General features: G+C 40.7%; 1 protein-coding gene across 24 annotated transcripts in view; it reads left to right on the forward strand.

Moving 5' to 3' along the window:
• MAP3K13 (mitogen-activated protein kinase kinase kinase 13) overlaps positions 1-25481 on the forward strand; it is a 190801-nt gene that overhangs the window by 143723 nt on the left and 21597 nt on the right. For 16 of the 24 annotated variants that reach the window (XM_077991966.1, XM_077991967.1, XM_015131422.3 and 13 more), the window contains 5 exons: positions 3114-3297; positions 9277-9468; positions 13580-13738; positions 15686-15844; positions 16786-16894. In XM_077991966.1, coding sequence (XP_077848092.1) covers positions 3114-3297; positions 9277-9468; positions 13580-13738; positions 15686-15844; positions 16786-16894 — 803 coding nt within the window. The remainder of the gene's footprint in view (positions 1-3113; positions 3298-9276; positions 9469-13579; positions 13739-15685; positions 15845-16785; positions 16895-25481) is intronic. The other 8 variants (XM_077991978.1, XM_077991968.1, XM_077991969.1 and 5 more) reach the window with 1 other exon arrangement.

Below are 25481 nucleotides of genomic sequence, written 5' to 3' on the forward strand. Positions count from 1 at the left end.
ACGATAGATAACTTTTAGAAGATAGACTAGGCAGTGGAAGAAATTACAAAGGAAATAATAGACAACGATCTAGAATACTTTGTTCAAAAATAATAAAATTAAAAGAAAAAGGCTTATAAAATATTCTCATTTGTATCAAAGAAATATAGAAGGAGTTTCTTCAAGTTGATGCAAACTATGGAAGGCTAACAGATAAATGAACAAAGGGGTTTTGACAATTCATACAAAGCAGATTGTGAGTATTAAACAAATGTGATCACGGGCAATTAAACTAGTGCAAAGTTATAAAACACTATTTTATACCTAATTAAAATAGAACCAAAAAATAATTGATAATGCTTACTGCCAATATGTTCATACATTGCTACTGTGAGCAAAAACTATCAAAATCCTTTTGGATAGAATTTGGAATGTATGCATTAGCCGGGCATGGTGGTGCATGCCAGTAACTAAAGATTGAGTAAATAGGGTAAAAGAGACACCCAAACATTAGTCTAATTTTAGTAGTTATTTTATTAAAAATTAGGGTAATTTGGGCTTGCGTAAAGCTGTTCAAAGACGTACTGCTCAGTTATGTTCTTGCCCCAGAGTCCAGTAATAATACTTTATTCAGTCCCCTAAAATGGTCAAAATGACACTGGGGGTTTTTTGTTTTTGTTTTTGTTTGTTTGTTTGTTGTTGTTGTTGTTGTTCTGAAATGGAGTCTTGCTCTGTCGCCCAGGCTGGAGTGCAGTGGCGCAATCTCAGCTCACTGCAACCTCTGCCTCCCAGGTTCAAGCAATTCTCCTGCCTCAGCCTCCCGAGTAGCTGGGATTACAGGCGTGCACCACCGTGCCCGGCTAATTTTTTTTGTATTTTTAGTAGAGACGGGGTTTCACCATATTGGCCAGGCTGGTCTCGAACTCCTGACCTCATGATCCACCCACCTCGGCCTCCCAAAGTGCTGAGATTACAGGTGTGAGCCACCATGCCCGTCCAATGACACTGTTAATTTGTCACTGGACCCCAATGAGGAAAATTCTCTTACAATATGCCATCAATATCTGTGTACCATGTGTGCTGCATGGATGAGCCCATAGAGGTGAAAGTGAGATTTCATGAGCCACTTATTAATACTTGTCCTAGAAACCCTGAAGATAGTTAAAATAGCCAAGGCTATCACTTGCTGTTTCCTCCCAAATCTCACTTGGTATCATGTGTTCCTTGGGTGACTTTAAATTTGTCAGCTATTTGTATTTGAGAGAGATTTGCTTTTATCTAGCATTTATTCAATTTCAGTACAGCGGAAAATTTTAATACTGCTCAGATCAGGAGAATGGGATGAAGGCCCATGGCATAAACCACCCTCATTTTATATATTTCTTGCTCTACATAGTTATATTTTGAAGGTTAAGTTTTAGCAATTGTAATGAGAAAACATTTTATTAAGATCTACAGAGTTTCTTTCCTCTTAAGGTAGAGAAAATTAGAGAAGAGGGAAGTATAGCTCATGACTTCTAGAGGCAGATAAGCTCTTTCCGCTCTTGTTTCACCAATGCAGTAGACGGTGAGTTGATTTGCTTTCAAGACCAGAGTATCTTTGAAGCTAACTCAACACTACTTTGTTCCATGTTCTGCAAACAGCAGCCTTTGAGTGATCTAAGGAGAATCTCTCATGACCTTTCACACTGTCATCATTTTTCTCACTCCGTGGGGTTCTTAGCTCTTTGATATTTGTTTCTTACCTGTGATAATACCCTGGAAAGAAGGGGGAAAGGAGAAGGCTCAATGAATTACATTCTTTTTTTGAAAAGTTTCATGAGATTAAAGCACATATTGATTGAATTTTTGAAGTGCTTCATTTAAAATACCATTTTATTCATTATAAAAGTGATATAGGCTTATGGTAAAAAATAATTTTTAAGACAGAAAACAATAAAGAAATATAATATGAAGCACTTATAATGCCACCACTTAGAAATGACCCTTCTTAAATTTCTGGTGCAAAAAAATATTCAAACTCTAAGGAAAAGAGAAACTTGAAAATACTACAGCTTTATGAATAAGCATATCATGTAATGACTAATGGCCCTCTCAATTACTTATGAGAGGCAATGTCATATAGGAGAGAAAGCACTCTTCCTAAAATTGGCCAATCCTGGGATTCTAGGCCCAGTTCTACCACTTATCAGCTATATGATTTTAGGAGAATTTACTTCACCACCCTATGCCTTAGTTTTTTTCATCTTTAAATAACTATAATAAGGCCATACTTGTAGGGTTGTAAGGATTGAACATATGATATATGTCAAGTACTATGCTAGTGTATGGTATATAGTAAGTACTCAAAGGTAAATATTAATGTAAGTAGTATGCATAATGAAATTCTTAGGAGAGTATCATTAAAAATTCATTAGCGGCCCGGCACGGTGGCTCACACCTGTAATCCCAACACTTTGGGAGGCCAAGGCGGGTGGATCACCTGAGGTCAGGAGTTCGAGACCAGCCTGACCAACATGATGAAACCCCGTCTCTACTAAAAAATACAAAAATTAGCCAGGCATGGTGGTGGGTGCCTGTAATCACAGCTACTTGGGAGGCTGAGGCAGGAGAATCACTTGAATCCCAGAGGCAGAAGGTTGCAGTGAGCTGAGATCACGCCATTGCACTCCAGCCTGGGTGACAGAGCAAGACTCCATCACATAAAAAAAAAAAAAGTTATTAGCAAAGATTCACTGAGCATCTGCACTAGAAATTCAAAGAGGAATAAAATAACACCTGTAATGGGTGATGGGGTAGGGATAGTTGCATAGAGGCAGATGGGTAAATTGACTGACATGCAAGCTTAAGGTGAGGGGGTAGGACTGCAAGAGTGGTAGGTTATGTTTTGTTTGGAGGAAGGCATATCGGAGGCTTCTGCTCTGCTTTATTTCAGTGGTTAAAAATTGATACAAACTAATGTGTATGAATATTTGATCTATAGTTCCAAGGTACATAGGAAGGTTCTATCTTTTGGTGGGAGACAGAGGGTAAGGCTCATCCTGGGTGATGATGAAGTTGGTACCTTCAGAATGGCCTTGTAGAGTGGTCCCTTCTGAGATCTCTTCAAGCTTATTTCTTGCTTGTATGCCTAGATACTTGGGAAGTGCCATTTGAGGAGATCTCAGAGCTGCAGTGGCTGGGTAGTGGAGCCCAAGGAGCTGTCTTCTTGGGCAAGTTCCGAGCGGAAGAGGTGGCCATCAAGAAAGTGAGAGAACAGAATGAGACGGATATCAAGCATTTGAGGAAGTTGAAGCACCCTAACATCATCGCATTCAAGTAGGTCAAGGCTTTTTTTTTTAAAGAAGTAGACCTATTTTCTTTCCCCCAATATAGACACACAAGTTTCTGCTTTGAGAGATATTTCAAAAGCATTCTCTAGACTTAGCACTGTGCTAGGTGCTTTGGGAGGGTATCAAGGAACTATTATATTGGAGTTGTGTCCTCAGGCATCTTATAATCCAGTGGTTCATTTTGCTGAAGTATGTGCTACATGGAAGGGGCATGCACATGGGACAGGAAGGGAAAGTGTGGGTTCCTGCCAAGCAGTCAGATCTGCTGCATCAACCTCATTTATCAATGGGACGACAGAGGTTACTTCAATATCACCTGAACAGCCTAAAATTCACTTAAGAAAACAAAGTTGACTGGGTGCAGTGGCTCATGTCTGTAATCCCAGCACTTTGGGAGGCCAAGGCAGGCAGATCACTTGAACCCAGGAGTCTGAGACCAGCCTGGACAACATAGTGGGACCCTGTCTTTAAAAAAAAATTTTTTTTATTAGCTGAATGTGGTAGCACAGGCCTGTAGTCCTAGCTACTTAAGAGGCTGAGGCAGGGGGATTGCTTGAACCTGGGAGACTGAGGCTGTGTTGAGCCATGTTCATGCTACTGCCCTCCAGCATAGGTGACAGAGTGAGACCCTGTAAGAAAGAAATAAAGAAAGAAGGAAGGAAAGAAAGAGAGAGAGAGAGGAGAGAGAAAAAGAGAGACAGAGAGAGAGAGAAAAGAAAAGAAAAGAGAAAAGAAAGAAAGAAAGAGGGAGGCAAGGAAGGAAGGAAGGGAGGGAAGGAAGGAAGGAAGGAAGGAAGGAAAGAAAGGAAGAAAGAAAGAAAGAAAGAGAAAGAAAGAAAGAGAGAGAGAGAGAGAAAGAAAAGAAAGAAAGACAGACAAAGGTAACATCTGAAGTGATCAAAGAACAGTCAATCCTTGTGTAGTAGATACATATTTTGTATTAGGTTCTGTTAGCATCCCTTCTTAAACATTAACCTGTAATAGCAGGTACCTTTAGAGTATAGCCTCTGGTTTTCCTAGATCCCCTTCCAAGTAATGTCAAACATTCAGCTTTCTTAACCTAATGATTGTCAAGTTATTGATAGTAAGTCATATGTTATATTCATTTCACAAAGTGATTGTTTTCAAGAGTCTGTGAACATATCTTTCTAGTCTAGATGATTTTTTTCATAATATTGACTGGGATCCCTAACAGAAGGAGGAGAGTCAAAGTTTAAAGGGTGGAAGTGCTGAGCTCTAAATAGATATGATCTCTTCTGCCTGAACCTTTCCCTTGAGTTCTCTCCCTCGCTAGCCTTTTAATGTTGCCCTAGGCTTAAACAAATAAGTGGTAAGTGGCTTTAGAGGAAAGAAGGTGGAGAACAGGACAAGTATTTTTAGGTAGGATGAAAGTTAGAAACTAGAGCTTTGTGATATATTTGATATGTATTTTGCATTCCTGGAAAATAGTATGACCAATGAGGCTACAGCTAAAAGTGGAATAATTTACAAATCCCCCTCCTAAGCTAGGAGAAACTTCTCCCAGCCTCAGAAGGGATCCTTCCTTGATAAAACTCTGATTATAAAGCTAAAAATGTCATGTGATAAGTCTTAATTGGGATCACATCCACGAAGTAAGGAAGGTAAATTTTGGGTACAGGTTTTGTAGAATGGGTTTAAATGAGTACTGAGGTTGAGTTTTGATTACCAAACAAGAACCCTTAAGGAAAGGGAAAGACGTGTGAAGAAAGAGAAGCAATCAACCAGGACACCAAGAGACAGAAAGAAGTACTGGATTCGTTTCCTTGTGGAAGGGTCATTCATGCAGAGGGCAGGGAAGAGAGCTGCGGTTGCTGCAGTTAATTCTGTCCTTGGTTGACCTAGTAGGGCCAGGAGGACGTGTGACTAAAATGAAATGCTGCAGAGACAAATTATCATCTTTCCAAAGAGGATACATTTCAAAACACAATGGGGAGATTATTTTAAGCAGACAGACAAACAGAGACCCTCTTCTTTCTTTCCTTCATTTTACTTCACTGAGACGATCATCACTTCCAGTATGCTACATCTTCCTAAATGGAAGGAAGGGTCAAAAGCTTTTAAACTTAGATCACTAGGACACTGGCTTTGAGACACAGAATGTTCTGTAGGTGAGTATGGCCTTTTGCCCTCTTGAAGTGAATTAGGCTGTGTGTTGCAGGTAAGAGGGTTTTCCAGCAGGGTACCCGGGGTCACTGAAAGTAGAAATGTGTCCTAATAGGATGGTGTTGTGAGAAGCTTTATTTTTACTTCCTTTCTTTTGCTTCTTTCTCTTTCTTCCTGTCTTTTTCCCACCTCACCCTTCTGACTCTCCTACCTGCATATGCAGTTTTCAGCATTGCCCTGCTAGTGCCCAACTCTTTAGGCTGAAGATACTTGAATAGTATTTACCTCTACATGGAGAACAATAGTGAGACTGTGTTCCTGGCCCATTACACCATGCTCTTGGGCATTGTGCAGTGTTATGTTTGCAGCCATCTGTGCCATGTGTTGCTTGGCCAATGAATCCCATTCAGGACCGTCTGGAAGATATACGAGGGCATGATTAGATTTTAGTACATCTCTCTGGATACTTTTTTCTGTGCTTACAGCTTCTTTTGAAGTTAATAAAAACCACATACAGAAGGGGAAGTACAAGATAAGAACGCTGTATTCTTTTTGCATCCAATTTTTTTGTTAATCTTTTAAGAAAACTCAACCTGACTGTTCCTAATGGAATTCAGTGCCAAGGGGAAGAAAAGGTAGCAATTAGAAGTGATTATAGAGCTGTTATTTATAGCTACTAAGAAACCTTGTCATAGTACAGGGCTGATGAAATGATTGCTCCTCGTTCGTCAGTCAAGAGAAATAAAAGGTGCGTAACACCACTGTTAGACTGTTTCTATGTGGAACAAGTTAAAACATAGTTGAATAGGAGGCTGAGTACCTTCAAAAATGTTTATGTTGGTATACTTAAGCATATTACATTATACCTGCCATATTTATTAGTTCTCTGTAATGATAATTAATCATTTGTTTGTAGCTGCCAGACACTTGGGTTCACCAAGCTTTCCTAAGAGACATATAACCGGAACTTGAAAAAAATTATTAAAAATCAAGATAAGAATTCTTTGTAGCCTAGAAAATGATAGGAGAGTAATAGAAATAGCTTTGTGGCATTTGACAGGCACATCAGAGCAGGGGAAAATGAAGATTAATTATACTTCTTCATAACCTGCTATTGTTATAAGATCATCATCATCTTCATATGATCAGTGCCGTACGCCATGACCTCTAAATTCTTTCATCACTTAGAGCAGCTGAAGAGATAGGCATGGGTCAGTAGCTGGCTGAAGACTTTAACTGATGTCTTGCAGATACTCTGCTAACTTCTCTAGAAAGTTTCAAAGGAAGGCGTGTATACCCATAAGCGATAAGACATAGATTACATATAGTAATTTTTCTTCTCATCCTGAGAACAAAACTGTGAAGTAGAGTTACTACGATCATTCCTTCTTTTATGAGATAATGGTGTTAACATAGGAATTCCCAATGTGCTTGTCTAAACAGAAGTTAAAAAGCTAAAAGGGAGGCAGTCTTGTACAGAGTGTAGAGGGCCTGGACGTTCAAATTAGGCAGACTGAGTTTGAATCCCAGCTCTGTCACTTAATAGTTGTATGATCTAGTTGTGATTAGGACAAGTTATTTTCTCACTCTGAGCCTTATTTGTAAAAATGGAAAACTATCTTACAGTAGTTTGGGGCAGATTAAGTAAGACAAATAAACATGGAAATGTCCGTGAAAAATAGAAGAGGTTCTTTCATGTTAGTTTTCTTTCTCCTCCTCAAGGCCTCTGTACGTGTCATTTGAAGGCTTTTTTAGTTAAGAAGGTTGAGGTGAAGTTAACAAACATTTGTTAAAGACTTGCTGTGAACCGCTAGGCCTTAAGGTAGAGAGAATAGAACTTGAAGACCGTTCCCTTCAAGGAGTCTATAATCTATATGCGGAGAGAAAAACTGCATATAAAGAACTAGTGGCTGTTGTATATCATAGGAATTTAGAGAAGAGAAAGATCTTTTTGGAGGGGAATAATTGGGAAAGGTTTTCATGGATGATGTCGGAATTGATGCAAATATAGGCTACATGGATATATAATACGTTGTATAGGCTGGACGCAGTAGCTCACGCCTATAATCCCAGCACTTTGGGAGGCCAAGACGCATGGATCACTCGAGTACAGGAGTTTGAGAGCAGTCTGGGCAACAATGACGAAACCCCGTCTCTACTAAAAATAAAAAAATTAGTGGCCAGGAGTGGTGACTCAAGCCTGTAATCCCAGCACTTTGGGAGGCTGAGGCGGGCAGATCACCTGATGTCAGGAGTTCAAGACCAGCCTGACCAATATGGTGAAACCCTGTCTCTACTAAAAATACAAAAATTAGTAGGCGTGGTGGCAAGCGCCTGTAATCCCAGCTACTCGGGAGGCTGAGACAGGAGAATTGCTTGAACCCGGGAGGTGGAGGTTGTGGGGGGCTAAGATTGTGCCACTGCACTCCAGCCTGGGTGATACAGCGAGACTCCGTCTCAAAAAAATAAAAAATAAAAAAAAATTAGCCTGGCGTGGTGGTGCACACCTGTAATCCCAGCTACTTGAGGAGGCAGGAGAATCACTTGAGCCTGGGAGGCGGAGATTGCACCACTGCACCCCAGCCTGGATGACACAGCGAGACTCTGTCTGGGAAAAAAAAAAAAAAAAAAAAAGGTTGTATATTGTTTTTCATACTCTTTTGTGATTTGTAAGCATGATTGGGTGTAACCTTGTTACAACGTTAGCACATTACCTGTCTGACATAAAAAAAGAGAAATGTTTTTCAAAGATTATGTAAGATGGAAAATTGAGTCATCTTTGGGTCCTCAGTCTAGTTAGTTATTTTTAATTTGAGTAATTTAAAATTCAGCAAATATTAAAAATAGAAGTATTTTGTCTGAATTATCTCTCTGTACACTCATAAAACCCTCTAAAACTGTAAAAGGAAGAAATTTTAAATTATTCCTTTTTTTCTTTTTTTTTTTTTTTTCTGAGAGAGTCTCACTCTGTCACCCAGGATGGAGTGCAGTGGCACAATCTTTGCTCACTGGAACCTCCTTCTCCCAGGCTCAAGTGATTCTCCTGCCTCAGCCTCCCAAGTAGCTGGGATTACAGGCGTGCACCACTATGCCGGCTAATTTTTGTATTTTTAGTAGAGACATGGTTTCACCACGTTGGCCAGGCTGGTCTCGAACTCCTGACCTTGGTGATCCACCTGCCTCAGCCTCCCAAAGTGCTGGGATTACAAACATGAGCCACCGCACCTGGCCAAATTGTTACTATTTTTTATTTTTGAGATGGAGTCTCACTCCGTTTCCCAGGCTGGAGTGCAATGGCGCGATCTTGGCTCACTGCATCCTCCGCCTCCCGGATTCAAGCAGTTCTCTGCCTCAGTCTCCGAGTAGCTGGGACTACAGGCGTGCGCCACCATGCCCGGCTAATCTTTTTATATATTTAGTAGAGATGGGGTTTCACCATCTTGGCCAGGCTGGTCTTGAACTCCTGACCTTGTGATCCACCTGCCTTGGCCTCCCAAATGATTCTTAATGATCTAAAACAATGCAGTATCCAGCCTGCACAAACCTCAGAAAAGTGTGCTCTTTGTCCCGGAATGGAAGGGTCCCACAGAAAAGGCACCAGACACAGCACAGCATATAGATATCCAGAGTGAACAAAACAAACGAAAATTGTCTATGGACATCATAGAGAAACCTGTAGACTAGAGAAGGTTTAATGCTAATTTAAGAATCAGAAACTATTATCTATACACATTTTAAAAATAATTTGGGTATAGAATTGGTTTTGATTAACTCTTCTTTAAATATACATATGTATGCATGTATGTATGTATTGATGTACATGTTTGTGTTTTCTTGGAAGGGGTGTTTGTACTCAGGCTCCATGTTACTGTATTATCATGGAATACTGTGCCCATGGACAACTCTACGAGGTCTTGCGAGCTGGCAGGAAGATCACGCCTCGATTGCTAGTAGACTGGTCCACAGGAATTGCAAGTGGAATGAATTATTTGCACCTCCATAAAATTATTCATCGTGATCTGAAATCACCTAAGTGAGTTCTGGAGCTAATGTTTCAGCTATTTTGTTCTTTTGAAATACAGAATATTTATCAACCTCAGTTGACATTTTCAGACATCATACTTTTAGTTCAGTTTCAATCAGGACAGTGAGTAATTCTGTTTGTGCATCTCTTGGGTTATTGTTGACCTACCTGCTTACCTGTATGGCAGATATCTCCAGGTACCTGAAACCACTTTTCCCTCTTGTTGCTTTTAAATCATACAACTGTGAAACAAAATTCATTATTATCTGAAGTATTCACCTTCTATCATCTCAGATAGTTAATGCCAGATCTTCCCATTTGAAGCCTTGGTTTGTTGTTTTCCACGTGTTCAAAACACTTTTTAAACTGAGTTTCAGAAATGTATACAACAGGATAAAATGGATAAATAAGAAACAGGCTAGCTGGGTGGAGTGGCTCACGCCTGTAATCCTAGCACTTTGGGAGGCCAAGGCGGGTGGATCACTTGAGGTCAGGAGTTCGAGACCAGCCTGACCAACACGGTGAAACCCTGTCTCTACTAAAAATATAAAAAATTAGCCAGGCATGGTAGCAGGTGCCTGTAGTCCCAGCTACTTGAGAGGTTGAGGCAGCAGAATTGCTTGAACCTAGGAGGAGGAGGTTGTAGTGAGCTGAGATCGCACCACTGGACTCCAGCCTGAGCGACAGAGCAAGACTCCGTCTCAAAAATAATAATAATAATAATAATAATAATAATAATGAAACAGAGGCAAAGGAAAAGTAAAAACATTAGAACTAAAAATTGTTCACAAATTACATGCCATGAGATTCTATAGACGTGGACTACACATTTGGCTTTGAGCTTCTAGTGTCTAAGCAAAGGAGGAAATAAACAGTTATAAAGTTCACAATGGCCATAGGAAAAATAAACACTGGCTATGTAAGAGAAGCAGGGCTGTTTCTAGTAATCTCTGTTTTCAAAAGGATTTCTTGGCTACTAATCACTTTAAGAGGAGTGTGTAGTTAGTTCCCCAAATTGCATGAAGAAGGAAATTGATAAAATGATTTATTTCAGTATAACTCCTGTTTTTCAACATTATTTTTATTATTTATAATCACATTTTGGGTAGATGAGCAGAGGATTAATCTCTTCAAAATATATTTGCAGCCTAGGCAATATAGTGAAACTCCATCTCTACAAAAAATTAAAAATTTAGCCAGGCATGGTGTCCAAGCTACTCAGGAGGCTGAGGTGGGAAAATCGCTTAAGCCCGGAAGGTCAAGGCTACAGTAAGCCATGATCACACCACTGCACTCTAGCCTGGACAACAGAGCACAACCCTGTCTCAAAAAATAATCAAAATAAAATATATATATTCATTTATTGTATATACACACACATATATATATATTTGCATAGTGCTTTCATGGTTTATAATATCTTGGGGGAGATCTATTATCACACCTTTGATCCTGGCAAAAACTGTGTGGGATTTGTAACAAGTATTGTTATTCTTATTTTATGTAAGGGAAACTAGAGCTTAGCCCAAAGTCATGGGGCTAGGACTTGAACCTAGAATTTCTGAACCAAAGGCTGCTGCATCCTACCTCATTATGTGACGGTAAGGGATTCACAGTGAATCCTGCCTTTCCTCCATGGACAGTATAAATCAATCCTTCATTATAAACTTCAAAACAGTTCTTATTTATCACCATCGTCCTCAGCAATTACAGTGCTTAGTTGACTGAACAACCTCCCCCTTGCTTTACTTGCAAGTAAACATGATTGTGTAGTGCTCATTTCTTCTGTTCACATTCTTACCCTGTTGCTTTTGCCATTTAGTGCATACAGGTAAGGACATTAACTACCTGAAGGCCTCTTTGAATGGTTCTCCTTTTTAATCACCTTGTTCTCCTTGTGAATTAATCTTAGAGGGAAGGAGTCAGGAAGCCGTAGAATAGAGTAGTGAATGGGTTACCCCAGTAAGCCTTTCCCTCTATTAACAATAACACTCCCAACTCCAGCAGCTTTGGCTTCTTTGGGTTTCAAGCTGACTTTGGGAAGACAGGGATCAATCTGACTTGCTATAACAAGAGATCTCATTACCTACATTAAGTCTGCAGGCTCTGTGACCCCATCTTTGTCTCAGAGAAGATTTCAGAAAAGTTCTAATGTTATATTTCTCTAGTCTTCTCCCAAGTTCATCCTCTCTTGTGACACCAACGGAGGCAGAGAGGACGTTCCCAGAAAAGGTTCCCTCTTTTAGTGGCTAACTGCCTACTCTCACTTTCATGGTGTATGATATCAGTTCTCCAATTCTCTCATCCCATAATATTTTAATCCTTATGCATTTTCACTAAGACTAACACTGTTAAATCAAAACTCCTAAGTTATATAAATTTTACATATTAGGTGCAAAACCAGGGCGTGGAGGATGGTATTCAAAAGCAATTGTAAGCTCTGAGCTATTTGGTAAATAGCCATTGGGGTTGGAGTTGTGAACCTGGTAAATGTGAAGGAATCCCTGCTTTAAATGGAGAAGCAAGGGGATAGAGTCAGATGTTTTCTGCTTTACAGCCTCCTCAATTCTGATACTATTTGAGGATGAAGACTCTTTTTTTTTTTTTTTTTTTTTTTTTTAAGACAGAGTCTTGCTCTGTGGCCCAGGCTGGAGTGCAGTGGTGCGAACTCCATTCACTGCCAGCTCTGCCTACTGGGTTCACGCCATTCTCCTGCCTCAGCCTCCCGAGTATCTGAGACTACAGGCGCCCGCCACCACGCCTGTAAGCCTTTCATCATTAAACATAGGTCCCTAAATCATTAAAGCCTCTGAAACCCTAAGTCATTAACTTTCTAATGTTCTGAACAGGTTGTTTCAAGTGAAATCGATCTAGGGTGTGAAGCTGTCAATTTGGTACCAGATTGTATTCATCTTCAAGGCTGGCACGAGCACTTGGCCTCAGGTCACATTTTCAGATAACTACTATGACAAGTAAAACACTACTGGTATGGAATTTACTAAAGCTTGGATTTACTTCTGCTTTTCCTTATCAGCACTAGTGAAATCCCAGCATACATATTAGCCTTTTAATGTAATGAATCCCAAATATCATGGTCTCATGCATGATATTAGTTGGCTATCATTTAAACAGTGTTTAAAAAGAAGTATTCTTTTTAGTGGGCTGGCTAAAGCCAGCAAGGATGGAAACCAGTATTTATTGATAACGGTGCCTAACATACCTTACCTCATTTAATTCAAATGAAAATTCAATGAGATTGTTATTAGAGGTCTATCACCCCTTATCCAAAACTCTTGAAGCAAGATATTTTCAGAAAGGTAGTGCACTACCTTAGACACCCAGTGAGGTCTGGAGCAGTACCCTAAAATCAACCACATTAACAAATCTGCAGCAAAACCTGTTGTTCACACAAAATGGGATGAAGAAAGTGAGTTTGCCTTACACATGTGAAAAAAATATAAGCTGACTGAGAACTTTTTGTATTTTCAAATTGTGGATAAGAATGAAGAGTCTCCATCCTACATATGAGAAAACTGGCTTAGAAGAGTTAAATAAGGCCGGGTGCAGTGGCTCACACCTGTAATCCCAACACTTTGGGAGACGGAGATGGGAGGATCACCTGAGGTCAGGAGTTTGAGACCAGCCTGACCAACATAAAGAAACCCCATCTCTACTAAAAATACAAAAATTAGTTGGGCATGGTGGCAGGTGCCTGTAATTGCAGCTACTTGGGAGGCTGCGGCAAGGAGAAAATCCCTTGAACCCAGGAGGCAGAGGTTGCAGTCAGCTGAGATCGTGCCATTGCACTCCAACCTGGGCGGTAAGAGTAAAACTCTGTCTCAAAAAAAAAAGAAGAGTTAAGTAACTTGGCAAAGGTCGCACAGCAAGTGGAAGAGGCAGCATAAGACTAGGCGTTAAAAGCCTGTTATGCTAAGCTGCCTCACAAGTATGAATGATGTTATTTCTAGTGTATAGCCAATGCCCCAGTGACATTGGAAACTGCAAGCTGAATACTACAAGATAGGAAGCAGCAGATAAAGTCTTCCGTTTCAGCCATTTAGAATCATGGTTTTCATTAGTACTAACGATCTGGATGTTTTATTTTTATTTCTTTTTAAAGTGTTTTAGTGACCCACACAGATGCAGTAAAAATTTCTGATTTTGGTACGTCTAAGGAACTCAGTGACAAAAGTACCAAGATGTCATTTGCCGGCACAGTTGCATGGATGGCGCCAGAGGTGATACGGAATGAACCTGTATCTGAGAAAGTTGATATATGGTGAGTGGCGCCACCAGTTGTGCCAACTAAAAAGCCTTTTCCCACTTTCGCCCTATTAGCACTGTCTTCCTTCAGCGCTTACTTTTCCAGAATATTCTTGAGCGTTGTCCACTTTTGGTTGATTTCAGCCTCATATTATCTGAGGTACTTGCCAGTATAGTGATATATGGGGAGAAGGATTAGGGGGAATGAGGGTGACTCTCCACTCAGTAAGTCATCAGTTTGGGGGACCTCAGAGAATATGCTGAACTTTCTAGAAAACTGAAAGTTTACTTCAAATGATCATTTAGTGTGGAAGTCTTCCTGAAATGTGTTACATAATTCTCACCTTCTTGAATAAAGTACAAGAGCTTACCTATTCTCAATGACTCAGGTCATCATTACACATATCAATAATGTACTTTGCTGTGATACAATTATGTTCTCTAGACACGTTTGAGATGTAGGAGGTTGTTTTGCCCTTTTATTGAACAGCCTCTATAGGCTATGATTTTAAAAAAAGATCTCTATAACATTTCTTCTGAGGTTATAAGTCTTTTTATTAACAGTATTTTTCCCTGTAATAGCTTTTCTTCTACCCTTAAAATTGGCAACTAGTAGCTTTTAGGCTTAAAACCAAAATAATAGCACATGTCAAAATTGCATGTAATACCAGAGTAAATAGGATAAAGTAGAAATGTGGGGTCATTTGTAATTTAGATAGTCATGACCAAAGTACCCTCCTTAGGGATTACTAACTGATGTTCCCACCGGAAATATCTAAGAGTGTTTTCTCAGTCTCACCGACAAAATGTGCTAAACTCTTGGATTTTTGCCAATCATATAGGTAAAAAACGGTATCTTGGGTGCATTCCTCTCGGGACAAGTAAGCCTATACATTTGTTCGTATGTGTTAGAGCCCTCATATTTTCTTACTTGTGAATGGCTCATAATTTTTGCTCAGCTTTCTGATTTTTACTCATAATTTATCAGAGTATTTTACATATTAAGGAGATTCACATTTTGTGTAAATTGTAGATAATTCACATTTTGTTATTTTGCTGATGGTATTTTTTCCCTTGTCAGATTTTGAAAATACAGTTTAATTTATCAATTTCTCCTTTTACGGCTTTTAGATTTCATGGTTTAAAAAGTCTTTAAAAGCCAGGCATGGTGGCTCACACCTGTAATTCCAGCACTTTGGGAGGCTGGGGTGGGTGAATCACTTGAGGTCAGGAGTTCAAGACCAGCCTGGCCGACATGGTGAAACCCCATCTCTACTAAAAATACAAAAAATTAGCTAGGCGTGGTGGCACATGCCTGTAATCCCAGCTACTTGGGAGGCTGAGGGGCAGGAGAATCGCTTGAACCCAGGAGGTGGAGGTCGCAGTGAGCCAAGATCAGGTCACTGGACTCCAGCCTAGGTGATGGAGCGAGATTCTGTCTTAAAAAAAAAAAGTGTTTAACACTCCTAGATAATTTTTTAACTCCTTATTTTTAGAAGATTTTTATGGTTTCGTTTTTTTATTTAAATCTTTGATTCAAGTGAAATTTATCTTGATTTATGGTGAGTTATAGATTTAATTTATTTTTCCCAGCTGTTCCAACAACATTTTTTGACTAATCAATTTTTACCCGCTGGTTTGTGATGTCACTTCTATCTTACATTCAGTTCCTAAATGTATTTGGTTTATTTCTGGATTTCTTGTCCAGTCCGTTATTCTGGTTGTCTGTTCACACATAAGAGTTAATTATTCAAGTTTTAATTTCTGGTAGTGTTGATTACCCCACATAGAATGTTTTTTTTTTTTTTTTCAGAGTTGTCCCAGATGTTTCTGTTTTTCTTATAGCAATACTAGAATTTTAAAACTGGGTATATGTACTAATTTGATTTAAATTAATAAAGAGCTAAAATACAAATCAGTCTTTCTGAAACATCTTCTGTACATGTTCCTGGTGCTACGGTAGGTCTTTTGGAGTGGTGCTTTGGGAGCTGCTGACAGGAGAGATCCCTTACAAAGATGTAGATTCTTCAGCCATTATCTGGGGTGTTGGAAGCAACAGCCTCCACCTTCCAGTTCCTTCGAGTTGCCCTGATGGATTCAAAATCCTTATGAAACAGACGTGGTAAGAATATTGTCTCTAAAACAATAGGGAGGTCTCCAATGTGTATTTGGAGTGAATCTCCTGGTGGTAGAAAGAATAGGAGCTTTGGAGTGGGAGAATCTGTGGTTCAAATACTAGCTCTGCCCCTTTCTATCTGTGCAATTTTGGGCATGTTATCCAATATCAGTTTTCTCATTTGTAAAATAGAGACAACACCGACTCATAGAGTTATTGTGTTGTAATTAATGACAATTTAGAAATAAAGAACTTGGTATGATTATCTTGAAATAGTAGGCCTTGGCCAATGATAGCTATTATTTCTTTGCTAGTCCTAATGGGCTATTATTAAATAGGTCACTGGTCCTAGATTTCCATTTCATCATTAGAGGTATCTCATAATTACGTTTTCCTTTTGCTCTTCAGTATATCAAAACTGTCCTGCAGGGCAGCCAGGCACACAATTACAGGTGGCTCACACCTGTAATTCCAACACTTGGGTGGCAGAGATGGGAGGATCACTTGAGGCCAGGAGTTCAAGAGCGGCTTGGGCAACATAGCGAGACCCCATCTCTACTTTAAAAACATAAAATAAAATAAAATAAAATATAAATAAAAAACTGTACTGCAGGCCAGGCATGGTGGCTCATGCCTGTAATCCCAACACTTTGGGAGGCCGAGGCAGGAGGATCACTTGAACCCAGGAATCTGAGATAAGCCTAGGCAACATAGTGAGACCCTGTCTCTGAAAAAATAAATAAATAAATAAATAAATAAATTTAAAGAAATGTTAAAACTGTACTGAGATACAATTCAGTTATGCTATCCTGATATAATGGAGTACAGCTGATTTTACTCCGATATAGCCATTTTGAAGTAAACAGTCTTTTTCATAAAGTAAAATAAAATCTTCATTCTCCTGGACACAACTTCTGAAATGCACAAACTGTCTTTTTCACTTTTAGGCAAAGTAAACCTCGAAACCGACCTTCTTTTCGGCAGACACTCATGCATTTAGACATTGCCTCTGCAGATGTACTTGCCACCCCACAAGAAACTTACTTCAAGTCTCAGGTAAGTTGAGAAACTCTCTACCACGCGCTACTAAACAGATAGAGAACTCTCAGTGAAAAAAAGTAACTCTTAGAAGGGCCCATTGTGTTTGTTATAATGGTTATATAACTCTCTTCATTGTGAAACAATAAATATGTTACTTCACACATGACATCTTAGAGTTTTTAAAGCACTTAACATATATTAATAAATCATTTGAACAAGCACGTGTTGGCCAGGCATGGTGGCTCACGTCTATAATCCAGCACTTTGGGAGGCCGAGGCAGGCAGATCATCTGAGGCTGGGAGGTCAAGACCAGCCTGACCAACATGGAGAAACCCCCACTCTACTAAAAATACAAAATTAGCCAGGTGTGGTGGCGCATGCCTGTAATCCCAGCTACTCAGGAGGCTGAGGCAGGAGAATCACTTGAACCCAGGAGGCAGAGGTTGTGGTGAGCCGAGATCGTGCCATTGCACTCCAGCCTGGGCAACAAGAGCTAAACTCTGTTTCAAAAAAAAAAAAAAGGAAAAGAAAAAAACGTGTGTCAGAATATCATCCTTATAGTGGCTTCTGGTAAAACTGCTGAATAGAAAAGAGAAAAAGAAGATATGAAAGCTGTAATGTACATATATCTGAATTAGGATTACTGCTGACCTTCAAGAAAGTATTGTCTTCTTTGAAGTAGCAAAGCTGAAGTACAGAGGTGGGAGGTTAAATACCAGAATGAGCCTATGATAGAACTCAGCCCAGAGAGAACCTTTTCTCTAAGTATGTCACCTAGTAGCTCCAAATAAATATAATTTAATGTATCTGTTAGCCTCTACTGTACAACAAACCATCTCAAAACTTTTATTTTTATTTTCTGAGACAAGGTCTTATTCTGTCAGACAGGAGTACAGTGGTCTGATCTCAGCTCACTGTAGCCTTCACCTCCCGGGCTCAGGCAATCCTCCCACTTCAGCCCCCCAAGTACCTAGGACTGCAAGCATGCACCACCATACCTGGCTAATTTTTGTTTTTGTTTTTTTGATAGATACAGGGTTTCACCATGTTGCCCAGGCTGATCTAAAACTCCTGGGCTCAAGCGATCTGACTGCCTCGGCCTCCCAAAGTGCTGGGAATATAGGCATGAGCCATTGCCTGGCCCCATCCCAAAACTTATGACTTACAACAGTAAGCATTTATGTATATGTAGCTCATGATTCTATGGGTTGGCAGTTTGGGTTAGGCAGTTCTACTGGCTTTGACTGGGCTCACTCATGCCTGCGGTGAGTTGCCAGGTCAGCTGGGAGGCTAGCTGGTCCTAGACTGTCTCATTCACATGCCTGACAATTGGCTGGCTATTAGCTAGAGCACCTTGCTTCTCCTCCACATGGCCTCCACTCCTCCAGCAGGCCACCTTGGGCTTGTTCTCATGGTGTTCTTAGGGTAACAAATGTAATGAGAGAGCAAGTCCCAATGCACAGGTGATTTCCAAGCCTGTGCTGCATTATTCCTGCTAATGTTCCATTGGCCAAGCAAGTCACAGGCCAACCCAGATTCTTGGGACTGAGAAATAGGCTTCACCTCTTGACAAGAGAATCTGCTACAGTACATTGTAAGGGCATGGATCTGGAGAGGGGAAGAATTGGTGGCAATTAAATTAAAAAGCTGCAAATGTCATAAGGATTGGTCATCTAACCACTATCAGTGTGGATAGGGGGTGGTAAGAGATGAATTCTTTTTTTTTTTTTTTTTTTGTCTGAGACGGAGTTTCACTCTGTTGCCCCAGCTGGAGTGCAGTGGCGCGATCTCGGCTCACTGCAAACTCCACTTCCCAGGTTCACGCCATTCTCCTGCCTCAGCCTCCTAAGTGGCTGGGACTACAGGCGCCCGCCACCACGCCCGGCTAATTTTTTGTATTTTTAGTAGCACCGTGTTAGCCAGGATGGTCTCAATCTCCTGACCTCGTGATCCGCCCGCCTCGGCCTCCCAAAGTGCTGAGATTACAGGCGTGAGCCACCGCGCCCAGCCGAGATGAATATTTAATAAGGCCCTTATCCCTTCCAGACCCAGGCAATATCAAAAGGGATGGAACTATAACTTTGGAAATAAATGTGATGATCCTGAATTATAGCTGTATGCTTATGGAACATAACACAATTATTACCTAATTTCTCATTTCTCATATAGCTTTATCTCACTTAATGTTATTGTGCTTCAGAAATGAATTTTTGTAAAGTGAATCGCATCTCCCCGCTGACTTCCAGTATCATTTCAGATTCATTCTCAGAAAAGACATTTTATTAGCAATTGGCATTTCAACCTCCTTCTCATAGCCCCTCATCCCTGAAGGGCGATAAGTTTACCCACCAGGAAAGTATCTGATGAAAACAGTACTGGACTTTGGGAGGGGCGTCATCCCTGGGAGCTGAACAAGTCCTTAAATATGCCTTTCACTTTGGGAGGCTGAGGCGGGCAGATCACGAGGTCAAGAGATCGAGATCATCCTGGCCAACATGGTGAAACCCCGTCTCTACTAAAAATACAAAAATTCGCTAGGTGTGGTACCACGCACCTGTAGTCCCAGCTACTTGGGAGGCTGAGGCAGGAAAATCACTTGAACCAAGGAGGCGGAGGTTGCAGTGAGCTGAGATCGTGCCACTGCACTCCAGCCTGGGCGACAGAGCAAGACTCCATCTAAAAAAAAAAATATATATATATATATATATGCTTTTCTACCTGCCCCTACCAGAGGCTTGGAGTACTTCTGTGGTGTCTGATACACAGAGAGACACTCTGCCTATCAGACAGATATTGAGGAATATCTTAGTAAAGGCACAGGGCTTGTTTTTGTTTTTGTTTTAATTGAAGTTTCTAAGAAATGATAAATCAGAGACTCCTGTCCTGTTACCAAAGTTCTAACACACTCTCTGTGATCCATAAACTTAGCTCTCCCCACAACTGTGTCTTTAAGTAGTCAGGCTTGCCCCTATTGTTTTTTCCTATTTCTAAGAAATTATTATGTTAGTAAAGTGTTTGCTTTCAGAGGAAATAAGATGAGGCAGGAGGTTGACTTCATGACATTTCCTACATTATTTGATATACATTCAGATCAATTCCCTTAGCACTATCACCCATCTGTTCAAATACATGTAGGTATGGGGCACTGGGTAAGAAATCTTTCAAATATCTTCTGTTTGTATTCAGAAAAAACACTTAACCCTTTTGTGAAATGAAAGAGAATAATAGTACTCTCGAGGAAATCTTGCAAACTTTAAGATATGGTTGTGATCACAGCTTTGCTGCTGCTTCTTTTTTTTCTTTTTTTTGAGACGGAGTCTTGCTCTGTCTTACCCAGGCTGGAGTGCAATGGTGTGATCTCTGCTCACTGCAGCCTCCACCTCCTGGGTTCAAGCAATTCTCCTGTCTCAGCCTCCCGAGTAGCTGGGACTACAGGCATGTGCCACCACACTCGGTTAATTTTTGTATTTTTAGTAGAAATGGGGTTTCACCATGTTGGCCAGGCTGGTCTCGAACTTTTTACCTCAGGTGATCCACCCACCTCGGCCTCCCAAAAGTGCTGGGATTACAGGTGTGAGCCACCGTGCACAGCCAACTTTGCTTCCTTTACAATAAAACTGTACATACCATAATTTTGAAAAGCAATTTCTGATGATGGTATTAAGTCACAAACCATTGAGACAGTCAATATAAGTTTATATATTTGGAAAAACTTCCAATTCTGAACAGATGTTACTTAAGCCCTCCTAAAATGTCACTTCTGAAGTCAGTCCCACATTTTTTGAGAACCTACCATGTGCAGAGCCCTGTGCAGAGCAGCTAAGTAGCCACAGCCGGTGTCCTCACCTGAACCGCTCCCAGATTATCAAGATACCCACAGCATGGAGCATTAACATTGAACTCAGAAAAGGTTCTCTTGGGAAAAGAATAGGAGGACAGAATAGGAGAGGAGGTCAGAAGAGGAGAGAAGAGGGGAGAAGAAAACTTAGTACATTAAGCATCTAAGTCTGCTCAGGCTGCTACAACAAAATGTCACACACTGGGTGGCTTAGAAACAACAGAAGTTAATCTCACGGTTCTGGAGACTGAGAAGTCTAAGGCACCCGCAGAGTTGGTGTCTGGTGAGGGCCTGAGTTCTGGTTCCTGGGTGATGCCTTCTGACTGTATCCTCACAAGGTGGAAGGGTGAACAAGCTCCCTTGGGCCTATTTGATAAGGGCACTTTTCTCATTCACGAGGGCTCTGCCCCCATGACCTAATTACTTCCCCAAAGCCCTACCTCCTAATGCCATTCCCTTGGGGTTAAGATTTCAGCATATGAATTTGAAGGGGACACAAACATTCAGACCACAGCAGCATTTTTTCGTATTCACTTATTCTTCCACATTTTTTCCCGACATAAAATTTCACTTCTCCTTAAATAGCTCCAAATCTGCTATTTTGCTACCTCCTAGAATTTTCTCGGTATTTATAAGTCAATTCGTCTCTGGATCTGAAAGTGAGGCTACCTCTAGCTAATATGAACTGGCTAGTGAGGTACTACAAATAGCAAGAGACTTTTAGTCTAAACCCCGTCCTGTCACTTCATACTGTGTGGTCTTGGCTAAGTCACTCAGTTACACTAAACCTCGGCTAATTCACCAAAACAATGAAGATAATCATATCTTCCCTTCCTTAGAGAGTTTCTGTGAGGAGCAAATGAAAAGATAAAACTGCAAATGCATTGTAGAACGTCAAGAACAGTTGGATCGTAAGATGTCATTATTCTTGGCTGGGTACAGTGGCTCATGCCTGTAATCCCAGCACTTTGGGAGGCCGAGGTGGGTGGACCACTTGAGGTCAGGAGTTCGAGATCCGCCTGGCCAACATGGCAAAACCCTGTGTCTACTAAAAATACAAAAAATTAGCCAGGGGTGGTGGTGGGCACCTGTAATCCCAGCTACTTGGGAGGCTGAGGCACGAGAATTGCTTGAACCCAGGAGGCAGAGGTTGCAGTGAGCTGAGATCGAGCCACTGCACTCCAGCCTGGGCAATAGAGCAAGACTCCATCTCAAAAAAAAAAAAAAAAGATATCATTATGTCATTATTCTTGAGTTGCATATGATAGCATAAAACAAAAATGAAGGTGTTATTATTCACCTTAATTTTTGTAGCTTTGTACTAAGCTACAAAAATTAAGCCTCCTTTGGGTTGTTACATTCTGGATTCTTTTTCTGATGAACTCCTGAGATAAATAAGATGGCAGCCAGGGAACTCCTATTGTGTTTGACTTTATCCTGCCCCGGTAGAGGAGAACTGGCTTTTTGGCAGGCACATGCTCTTTCTATAGTCCTCTTGTACCTGAGGCCTTGCCTCCTCCTGCCTGCTAAGATCCTCTCAATGTCAATTATCAATCAATAGTTGTTAGCCCCTGGTCTCCACTTGCTACCAAAACTGTCGGTCAAGAGGTGCTGCCAAGAGCCCAGCTGACTCCTTCCTGAGAGAAAATGTGTCATTCGTTTTTTGTCAACAGCACATGTGTAAAGATGTAGCCTATATAGAGCAGATGAACAAAGCAACCAATTTCAATACAGTATTAGATTCTGCCAAAGCTATAGCTTCATTGCTAGACAATCACCCATTTCTCCAAATAGGCAATTACTGTCCCTGGTATTCAATTACATTTGATATGAGTCTTTAGAAAACATTTTCACCCCATTCCAGATCCCAGCTGCTAGGTGGATCGTGTGCCTGACTTTGAAGCTCTCTCAGCCCCCTGCCTTTGAACCATTCTAGTGTTCTCTTGAGTGCCACTGTGACCACCCAGAAATTCAGGGACTGGGAGTTGCAGAGACACCCCAACTCTGAGGTTAGACTCTGCTGCCTTGAAAGTAATCTTCTTGTAAGGGAGCAGATGCATATGCAGAGGCTGCACACTCACATCAGGAAAGGAGTCGTGTGCCCAGTAAGGGTTGGACTGGACCCCACTATGGCTTTTCTGATTCCATCTGATTTCCCTTTACTAAGCCCCCAACATCTTGCTTCTGTACTCCTTAAGCTAGGCTGGAACTGGCTTAATTTCTTTTTTGTTGTTGTTTTTTATTTACTTTTTTAAAAGTGTGGTAAAAATAAAGATAGTATACAATTTGCCATTTTAACCAACTATTAAAAAAAAATTTTTTTTTTTTTTTTGAGACAGAGTTTCACTCTTGTCACCCAGGCTGGAGTGCAATGGTGTGATCTCAGCCCACTGCAACCTCCAGCTCCCGGGTTCAAGCTATTCTCCTGCCTCAGCCTCCCGAGTAGCTGGGACTACAGGCACCTGCCACCATGCCGGCTAATTTTTTGTATTTTTAGTAGAGACGGGGTTTTACCATGTTGGCCAGGCTGGTCTCGAACTCCTGACTTCAGGCGATCCACCCGCCTCAGCCTCCCAAAGTGCTGGGATTATAGACATGAGCCGCTGCACCCGACTGATTTTAACCATTTTTTTAATGCACGACTCAGTGGCATTAATTACATTCACAATGTTGTGAAATTGTCACCACTATCTGTTTCCAAAAATTTTCATCACCTCATTCAGCAGTAACTCCACATTCCCTCCTCCCCACCACCCCTGGTAATCTCTATTCTACTTTCTGTCTCTATGAATTTGCCTATCCCAGGTTATTTCATTTAAGTAGAATCATACAATATTTGTTCGTTTGTGCCTGGCTTGTTTCACTTGGCGTGTTTTCAAGGTTCACGTATTTTGTAGCATGTGTCACAACTTCCTTACTTTTTATGGCTAAACAATATTCCATGGTATATATACCACATTTTGTTTATCCATTCATCTATTAATTCAACTTCATTTTGACACCTATACAGTATTCCCCACTTATCCGTGGTACATTCCGCGACCCCCAGTGGATGCCTAAAACCTTGAATAGTACGGAGCCTGACTGCTGTCCATCAGAACACGTTTCTTTTCAAATCTTCCACCCACAATGTAATGTCTCTTCTATCTTAACTAAGCTCTTTCTTTACTTTTTATTTTTATTTTTTTATTTTTTGGAGCAACCCTATTAACTGATTAGGCTCTTATTAGTACTGTGGACAGTAGGAGAGGAATGCTGGTTACATTTCAGTGTTTCTCAGGCATTGTAGTGAAATGATGGGAAATGCCCCTCCACTCCTAGGCAGGTGGCTTTGTTATAGGTCAAGCTCAGGCAGGACTCCTCCCACCCTTAGTCTTCTCTCTCAGAGGCTCCTCGACAGCTGTGCAAATTGGCTTTAGGCTTGCCAATCCTCCCTTTCTTCATATGTGCCCAGACATGCCTGAATTGCAGATTAAGCTCAAATTGGAACTTCTTTTCCATAAGATTCTAAGTATATAAAATGGAACTCAAAATTAACATGTGCCAAGAATAGGATACCTTCGGGGGAAACACATTCTTCATCAATACCTGGTTTTCCCATACATCCTTTTTCCTCTTCACAGGAGGGAATTTCTTTCTGGAAACCTACTTTCTTACAGATTTCAATCTTCAGAAAGTTCTCCTTGAGCTTCCCGTAATTATAAGCTAGATGTCAGGAGACTTATTTCCTCTAGAATTAAAACAAATCTCATCTGTGAGATAAAATTCCTCACCACCAGAGGGAGGTACTCCTTTTCTCATCCCTTCTCGAAGTATTTTAGTAGGATACAGTGACAGTTTTGCACAAAAGAGGATACTTCAAGACACAAATCTGACACTCTTATTCTTTTTTGGTCTAACTACTTTCACTTGTCATTCTTTCGCCTCCTAAAGCTCAAATACTCCTCCTGCTCCATGACTTTGATCTGATGATTGACAGAATAGCATTACCAGGGGCTGCTGTCAAAGGCCATTAGCAAACAATAGAGTAGTGTATTCTGATGAGATTGGGCACGTTCAAGGTGGTATGGCCATAGACTGCAATAGTGTATTCTGGATCTTGGCTTTCTAATGACATTGTTGGATAGATTTGCTGCCTGAAAGTCAACCAACCAACGGAAACTTCTCTCCAGTGTTCAATATATATACGGGAAAATCTAGCATATTACAGAATGATCATTTTTTGCATGATTAAAATATAATTTCCTCTATAAAAATAGATGAGAAACAGCTAATTTGAGGAAAACCTTCTATAAATCCACAATTACTTAAGAATAACTTCTTACTTGATCCAGAAAGATACTCTTTTTATTATTGTGGTAATAATAATAACTTAATGAGAGCTACTGTCTTATTTTATTTTATTTTATTTATTATCCGAGATGGAGTTTCGCTCTTGTTGCCCAGGCTGGAGTGCAATGGCGTGATCTTGGCTCACTGCAACCTCTGCCTCCCGGGTTCAAGCGATTCTCCTGCCTCAGCCTCCCAAGTAGCTGGGATTACAGGTGCGTGCCACCACACCCAGCTAATTTTTGTATTTTTAGTAGAGACAGGGTTTCAGCATGTTGGCCAGGCTGGTCTTGAACTCCCGACCTCATGATCTGCCCGCCTCGGCCTCCCAAAGTGCTGGGATTCCAGGAATGAGCCACCACACCCACAATAGCAATTAGAGATTGCTATTATTTGTTTTAAATTTTTTAAATTGAAAAAATATAGGCAAGGAT

This window comes from Macaca mulatta, chromosome 2, assembly GCF_049350105.2.
Source record: "Macaca mulatta isolate MMU2019108-1 chromosome 2, T2T-MMU8v2.0, whole genome shotgun sequence".
Classification (NCBI taxonomy): Eukaryota; Metazoa; Chordata; class Mammalia; order Primates; family Cercopithecidae; genus Macaca; species Macaca mulatta.